Source organism: Rhincodon typus, chromosome 10, assembly GCF_021869965.1.
Source record: "Rhincodon typus isolate 14 chromosome 10, sRhiTyp1.1, whole genome shotgun sequence".
Taxonomy (NCBI): Eukaryota; Metazoa; Chordata; class Chondrichthyes; order Orectolobiformes; family Rhincodontidae; genus Rhincodon; species Rhincodon typus.
In genome coordinates, this window is record NC_063341.1 from 77,104,987 (window position 1) to 77,113,772 (window position 8,786).

General features: G+C 42.0%; 1 protein-coding gene across 1 annotated transcript in view; it reads right to left on the reverse strand.

The window, feature by feature from the left end:
• The window catches only part of LOC109924209 (vitellogenin-like), a 79,664-nt gene that overhangs the window by 23,521 nt on the left and 47,357 nt on the right, over positions 1-8,786 (reverse strand). The window contains exons 21-24 of the mRNA XM_048601562.1: positions 6,971-7,190; positions 5,982-6,133; positions 4,546-4,788; positions 1,494-1,547 (exon numbers count right to left, since the gene is read on the reverse strand). Coding sequence (XP_048457519.1) covers positions 1,494-1,547; positions 4,546-4,788; positions 5,982-6,133; positions 6,971-7,190 — 669 coding nt within the window. The remainder of the gene's footprint in view (positions 1-1,493; positions 1,548-4,545; positions 4,789-5,981; positions 6,134-6,970; positions 7,191-8,786) is intronic.

An 8,786-nucleotide genomic window follows, 5' to 3' on the forward strand; every position in this document is an offset into this window, starting at 1 on the left:
AGTTCCCTCAGAGCCAGCTCTCAGAGTGAGCAAGATGTCTGACACTCCTGGACCAAGTGAAGAGCCCAAGTCTGGGAACTCAGTTTCAATGATGCCCACCTGGCTGACCTTATTACAATTGCTACACTTTGCTGTCAAGCCCACTCAGAATCTTATCTGTTTCAATAGATCACTACTCATTCTTCTAAAATGTCAAGAATAAAGGCCTAATCTGTCTAGCTGCTCTTGATATGTCAACTCCTTCATCCCAGGAATCAGCCTAGTTTTTCTTTATTCAATCTATGGGACATGGACATTGCTAGCTGGGCCAGCATTTATTACCCATTCTTAGCTGCCCTTGAGAAAGTAGTAATGAGCTGCCTTCTTGAAACGCTGCAGTGGGAGACGATGGCCTAGTGGTATTATCACTGGACTATTACTCCAGAGACCCAGAGAATGTTCTGGGGACCTGGGTTCAAATCCCACCATGGCAGATGGAGGAATTTGAATTCAGTAAATATCTGGAATTAACAATCTAATGATGACTGTGAATCCATTGTCGATTGTTGGAAAAACACATCTGGTTCACTAATGTCCTTTAGGGAAGGAAACTGCCATCCTTACCTGGTCTGGCCTACATGTGACTCTAGACCCACAGCAATGTGGTTGACTCTTAACTGCCCTCTGGGCAATAAATGCTGCCTAGCCAGTGATGCCCTCATCCTGTGAATGAATAAAGAAAAAAAAAAGTCTATATGCTGTAGATTGATCCATAATGCCCTTAGTACTCATCTCGGCCCTCAGTCTCCACAGTATTCTTTAGGGAGCGAGTTTCAGTTTTTTGACCCAGAGACAGTGAAGGAATGAAGATATATTTTCAGGTCAGGGTGGCTTGGAGGGGAATTTGCAGGTGGTGGTGCTCCCATATGTTTGATGCCCTTCTAGATGGAAGTGGTCTTGGGTTTGGAAAGCACTATCTGAGGATCTTAGGTGAATTTCTGTAGTGCATCTTGTAGATAGTACACGCTGCTGTTACTGAGTGTCGGTGGTGGAGGGAGTGGATGCTTGTGGATGTAGTGCCAATCAAGCGGGCTGCTTTGTCCTGGATGGTGTCAAGCTTCTTGAATGCTGTTGGAGCTGCACTCATCCAGGCAAGTGGGGAGTATTCCATCACAGTCCTGACTTGTGCCTTGTAGATGGTAGACAGGCTTTGGGGAATCATGAAGTAAGTCACTCTCCACAGTATTCCTAACCTGTGACTTCCTCCTGTCACCACTGTGTTTATGTGTTTATCTGTTTCTGTATAATGTTGATCAAAGGATAAATATTGTCCTGGACACTCAGGATAATCCCAATAACTTTCATGCACAAGGGATCTTTTACAACTACCTGAGAGGGCAGACTCAAGGGCCAGACAACACCTCATGGGAGTGTTAACCTAGATTAAGTGTTGCCCAGTGAGAGTACACAATGAAGAAAAATAATTTTGAAAGATCACAGCAGAATATTCTTACCTTAACCTTTCCAACTGACTTGAACTTAATATCCATGAGGTCCTGGTTCATTCTCTGTAAAACACATATTTTTATAAAATAATGTCAGTCACAGTTTTCCACAGAATCCATCAAATTGTAGTGATGTTTTAATCAGCTCCACAATGCTACATAGAAATTGATGGTAAAACCGTTCGATATCAATAAGGCCTAGATTTCCTAATCCTGCTCAAGGCAGCTGTGGTAGAATCTCTGGCTGTTACTCTGATCAAGTCTATGGTCTTCATTCAGCTTCCAGATACGGGCTTCATGGGCTGTTGGCAAAGCCATCAGGAGTGAACTCAACTTTACTTTGGAAAAATGAGGGTTGGAAATTGCATGACAAGGGCATAACAACATTTTTTCTGCACCCTATTCAACCCTTAGACCAGATAAAATCTGGTGTGTACTGGCGGCTGATGTGGGAGAATGATAGAGGAGGCCATGACTGGGCCTTCTTCTTCCTTCCAGTCACCTTGAGAAGTAGCAACATCTATGAGATTCGTACCAGTGCCTATGACCAATGGGTCCTCCAGTACAATGGAATTCAGGCCTCAGCTTACTGTTGGAGCCAAATTACAGTCCATGAGGAACCCAGCTAACCATTAGTCTCCCTGCTGGGGGCCTGGCTACAAAGCAGCGGGAAATAGAGGGAACTTAAGATCAAGGTGGCAAAAGGCTTCACATTTTCCTGCCACGATGTGTATCCATGTAAGGTTTGGGTGGGTGGTGGTGGGTTGGGGGGGGAGGGGGAGGGGGTCAATTCAGTCTTAAACATAATCTCAAATAAACCAATCAACTTAAGGTTAAGAGTCTTTATAGTTTGAAATGCTGAAATAAGGATGAAGATTTGTTCACGTCAAATCACAACAAACACCGCTAATTCAAATAACAGACAAGCTAGATGCAGGAAGGATCCATTTCCTGCTTAGAGAGTCTAGAATCAGAGGACAGGATACAGAGCAGGTCGTTTAGGCCTGCTCTGGAGCATGGTACAGACATTTGCACAAATGTAATGTTCAGTTAACCATATTAGATGCAATAGGCATACTGCAATGAGATCAACTTAAGCCTGAACACTGTAGCAGTTGGCTAGTGGCAGAATAGGATGACTGTGATTGATTTCACAATATCTGGTGCCACGGCTATGCTTGCTGTGTTTATTTATAGTCACTATAATGAGGTCCAGGATAGATGGCTGGATTAAACTTGGTCTTTGTAGGCTCTCAAACATTTGTTCAACATGGTTGGTTGTGGGCCTTGATTTGAATATGTGCATTTATCACTACTGCCCTCCCTCTGTTGTATATTAGTCCTTGAAAGTGTGCAATTACTGGGAATGGAACTAAAGATGTTTAAATAGTCACATGACACCAGGTTATAGTCCAACAGTTTTATTTAAAATCACAAACTTTCAGAACATTGCTCCTCCAACAGGTGAAGTGGAGGGAGGCACACAGGCACAGAATATATAGACGCAGAGATAATGACAAGATAATTCCAGGTAATTAAGAGTATCAACAGTATCTACTCGCACTATTTACACTTATCTATTGACACGCTTAATTACCTGCAATTTTTGTACCATTTATCTCTCTGCCTATATGTTCTGCGCCTGTGCACCTCCCTCTACTTCACCTGACAAAGGAGCAGCACTCAGAAAGCTTGTGATTTTAAATAATCTTGTTGGATTGTAACCTGGTGTCGTGTAACTTCTGATTTTGTCCACCCCAGTTCAGTATTGACATCTCCACATGATGTTTAAATGGGAAGAGAATGCATCAGCATTTCTGGGAGGCATTAACAAATTTGGGGATCATACTTGTAGGAGACACGTGTTGTCATTAATGCTAAACTTTATGGTTCAATTATTTTAAAACATTGTCTTTAACATAAGATAGAACAAAACATCCTGAAAAGATGGATAGGAAAGTCATGATAAACATCTCAACTTGGAGACATCCCTACATGGTGATTTGATTTGATTTGATTTGGGAGATGGAAGTGGTCATAGGTTTGGAAAGTGCTGTCTGAGGATCCTTGGTGAATTTCTGCAGTGCATCTTGTAGATAGTACACACTGCTGCTACTGAGTGTCGGTGGTGGAATGAGTGGATGTTTGTGGATATAATGGCAAGCAAGCGGGCTGCTTTGTTTCAAATGTTTTCAAATGTCTTGAGTGTTGGAACTGTACCCATCCAGGTGAGGAGTATTCTATTACACTCCTGACTTGTGTCTTGTAGATGGCGGGCAGGCTTTGGGGAGTCAGGAGGTGATTTACTTGCTGAAGTATTCTTAACCTCTGCCCTGCTCCTGTAGCCACTGTATTTATATGGCTAATGGAGTTGAATTTCTGATCAATAGTGAACCCCAGGATGTTAATAGTGGAGGATTCAGTGATCCTAACACCATTGAATGTCAAGGGGTGGTGGTTAGCTTGCCTCTGATTGGATATGGTCATAGCCTGGATTTGTGTGGCATGAATGTTGCTTACCATTTGTCAGTCCTGTACTGGATATTGTCCAGGTCACGTTGTATTTGAACATAAACTGCTGATCTGTGCTGATTTTTATTTTTCTTGTTAGAGTAATAGTCTTAAAATGTGAAATGCCATCCTTTGCTTTGAGCAATGTAAAATTCAGACATTGGTTGCAACTATATCTCACTGTTTTTTGCTTTTTCCTATTGGACAACCAAGGCACATATGTCACCTTACCCATTGCCAGGCAAAAATATCAAACACCACCCCCAGCAGAAGGGGAGGTAAAGACAGTAGCAGCTCATTAGTGCAGGTTGGTAAGGTAGGCATTTGTTCAAAGACAAATTTACAAATTAAAGTGTTTAGAAACCCCATCCTCGTACTCATCCAACCCTGGAGATAAAAGTAGAATAAGCTCCCTCAAACTTTAAATATTGCTCCCCAAGCACACAGAGTGGGACATTAGCCTCGTCCATCACCACTACTGTACAACTGCTTCAAAGTAATATTTCAAAACTGAAGCTTCGAAAAACTGAGAAGTTAGAAGAGTCTGTACCCATGCACTGGTGGAGAACCTGTATCTGCTGGAGCTGATATCTGTGTGATGACTGGTGCTGATGCTGCTCTTTTCAGATATTGGAGCCTGTCGATCTTCCTTCTGGTGAATGTTGTGGTGCTCACTGTGTGAATTATCATTTGACACTGCAGATCTTTGAGAGGTGGACTTGCTTCCTGACAAACTTGTAGAAATTGACCTGGATGAGGAGCTTTTGTCCCAAATGCAGTTTTCCATTCTAATCTGTAAATGAGACACCACTTTATGTTTCACTGTGGACCATGAAATCAGCAGAAACCGAGTGTTTAAACGACATTTGAATTCTTTCAGCAGGTTTGACATACATGCATCACAGGGGCGAGGGAATACAATAGAACATTGGCTCACTTCTCTAATTTAACTCTGAATTAGATTGAAATTGCTTTCAATTCATGATATGACCACTAGGCACAGGAGCAGAAGCAGGCCCTTCAGTCCATTGAGTTTGCTCCACCATTCAATGAGGTCAAGGTTGATTTGATAATTCTCAATTCGACTTTCCTGTCTTTTCCCCATAACCCTTGATTTCCTTCCTGATTAGGAATCTGTCTGTCTCAGCCTTGAGTATACTTAATAACCCATTCTTGACAGCCCTCTGCAGTACAGAATTCCACAGATTCACCACCATTAACAGAAGGAATTCCTCTTCATCTCTGTCGATGATAATGGTGAGCTTGAAACTCATTCACATGCCATCTGCATCTTCACCCTCTGGATACTCAGCTATGCCCTCATACTGTGATCCAGAAAGAAAATTTCCATTTCTCTTCACCCCACACCTTTATTTCTCGTACAATCCACAAAGAACATTTTCAGGATATGACAGACTCCTTTTCCATTCTCACATTGTGAACTTACATCATAAAGAGATATTTATTTACTTAAAAGAGACACAAAGTGGCTGTTTGCTGTCTTGTACTCATCAGAGCTGGATGCAAGGAAGCAATGTTAGAAGAGGAACAATAATTTATACAAGAGTTTGCTGATTGGCTGGACTAATGTATACATGGATATACGCTGGGGACTTTAACTATCAATCTTAGTTAATTGATTAATCTCTGAGTTTAATCAGTTAAACAGGATGGACAGTTAACAGTCCCCACAGCCAATCATGATCCAACTAATCATCAACACATCATTTCGTGCTGCAAACATTGTTGTTCTCCTTCTAATTTTGGTTTCTTGCATTCTAGTCCTGACAAATGCAAGATTAAAAGCTCCATCTATGTTTTTGTTTCAGTAATACATAAGTTCTGTGCAACAAAGTCACTATGATTCATTGACTATAAAACACTTTAGGTCATGAAAGCTGTTATAGAAATGTAATTTTTTGCTTGTAAAATCACAAGAGCAATTTAAAGCTTCTCTAAATGCATTAAAGAATATAACAGGTTGACCTGTGAGTGGGATTCCTCTATCAGGACTGTATGTGTACGGACTCTTTCAGGGAGCAGCTCCTCTACCTCCAGAAGCCGAACCATTTTAGCACTTGCTTTGAGACCTGTCTGTACTTCCAGCCGCAACCTTTCGATCCTTGTCTCTGACTGGACTGGGAAACAAAAGAAGGGGCTTTGTTATAAGTTGTGTGGCTGTGTGCAATGAGCAGTGCAGGAGCTCTTATTGAATTAAATGGAGAGAAACGGCAGAAAGCTGCAGCACAAAGGGGCTCGAGGGGAACTTGTGCACAACACACAGAAAGCTAGCACACAGGGGCAGCAGGTAATCAGGAAGTCTCATGGAATGTTAACCTTTATGTTAAAGCAGTTGGAGTAAAAGAGTATGAAAGTCATACTGCAACTGTACAAGGTGCTGGTAAGACCACGTCTGGAGCACTGTGAGCAGTTTTGGTCCCCTTATTCAAGGAAATACATCATTTCATAGGAGGCAGATCAGAAATGGTTCACTAGGGTTATCCCGGGTATGGACGGATTGTTTTATGAACAAAGATTGGGACTCCACTCACTGGAGTTTAGAAGAATGAGAGGTGATCTCATTGAAACATATAGGATTCTTAAGGGGTTTGATAGGGTAAATGCTGAGAGGGTGTTTCCCCTGATGGGAGAGTCTAGCACCAGAGGGCACAATCTCAGAATAAAGGGGCACCAATTTAAGACTGAGATGAGGAGGAATTTCTTCTCTCAGAGGGTTGTGAGTATTTGGAACTCCTTGCCACAGAGATCTGTGGGGACACAGTCCTTGTGTATATTTAAGACTGAGATAGACAGATTCTTGATCAGTCGGGGAATCAAGGGTTATGGGGAAAGGACAGGAATGTGGACATGAGGAATGTCAGAGGGGCCATGTTCACATTGAATAGCAGAGCAGGCTTGAGGGGCTGAAAGGCCTACACCTGTTCCTATTACTTACAGTCTTATTAAGTGTGTACCTGGTCTGATTATAATTCTGATGTTGTGCCCTCCCATCAGCCTGTACAGTGGACCATGGCGGATGTAAACAGCACTTGCTGACTTTGCGTCCAGGCACACATCAAAGCCAAACGTTGTCATTCTAGCACAAATGTTGCTCACTGAGGGCCTTGGGGCTCGTCGCTGTGCTTGATCACGACACTCATCTTCATCGGCCATGGTTCCTGAACAAAGCACTGACTGTAGAGAAGGAAGTTAACAAGGAACAATTTGTTTGTGAGCGTCGCACAAGTCCTATTGAGTTATCTCATGATTTTACAGCTGACATTTGCAAATAAAGGCACCTAACTAGGATAGTGACCCCCATTCCAAGGTATTTCGTTGACTATGGAACCTAATTTCTGAATCCTAAAGTCAGGAAAAGTATTGGACAAATACAATAGTTTCTTTCTTTCTGTTCATCAACTAGCAACAAGATAAGAACCACAGGATCAGGCATAGGCAATTGAGACTGAAGGAAATAGGAGGAAGCCATTCAGCACATCAGCACTCCACCATCCACTGATATCATAACTGATCTTCTGCTTCAGCATAATTGTCATTAACTATCCCCATGTACTTTGATGTTTTTAATGTCTAGGGTCTTCACAGTCCTCTGCAGCAGAGAATTCCAAAGATTCATCACCCACCATTGAAGAAATTCCACTTCATCTCAGTCCTAAATGGTTTACCCCTTACCATGAGGCTGTGCCTCTTGGTTTTCCCTTCAACCAAGGGAGAAACCCTTCCTGCATTGATGCTGTCAATCCCTGCATTAATTTTGTATGCGTGAATGACATCAACTCTCATTCTTCTAAACTCCTGAGAATAGATCTGGACCTTGGAGTGCACATCTACAAGTCCTTGGCAGGATAGCTATATAAAATGGTGAAGAAAGCATTTGGAAGTGCATAAAATACTGTTGAGGTCCCAACTGGAATTTTCTTCCTCAGTTCTGCTCACAGGAAGGATATAATTGTACCAGACAGTGGGCAAAGAGGATTGATAAAAATGTTGTCAGGGCTTGAAAATTGCAGCTTTTAGGAAGGATGGGGCTGTGTTCCTCAGAACAGAGGAGGTTCAGGGATGTTCTAATTGAAATGTAAAAAATAATGAAAGGTCTCCAGAAAGTGGACAGGGAAGACAAGATCTGTTTCCCCTAGAAGAAGAGGTAAATTACCAGAAGGGCACGGATTTAAGGAGATTAATGGAAAGATTAGAGGGAACATGAAAAAAAGCTTTATCACCAGAAGATGGTGGGGTTTGGAATTTACTTTCCAGTTTGACAATGGAGGCAGAAACCCGCAATTCATTTTGAAAGTCCTCAGATCTGCCCCTAAAGTGCTGTTACCAGTAAGGTGTTGCCTGAAAAGGTGTACTCAAACTTTTCACTTGGGTACTTTCCCTTGTGTGACAGACAAAGGACAGGGAACTGACTCAGAATTTAATTAAACTAATCCTACTTTACTTAATCATTTAAGAACCAATACTCAATTTAAAAAATACATTCATTGCAACATTTATTTCTTTTTTCGTCTAATTTGGTCTGGAAGGCTTCTCCTGAGAAAATTCCTTTGTTCTGCGAGCTTATCTGAAAATATGCTCCGTTTTCAGAATGTTCTCTGGCACTCAGCCATGAATTGACCAAAGCCTGATCACATTGTTCGATCCTATCTAATGGAGTTTAGTGGTAAACAACACCCAACATCCTCCTTCTCTAATATAACAAGGTGTAGAGCTGGATGAACACAGCAGGCCAAGCAGCAGCATAGGAGCAGGAAGGCTGACGTTTCAGGC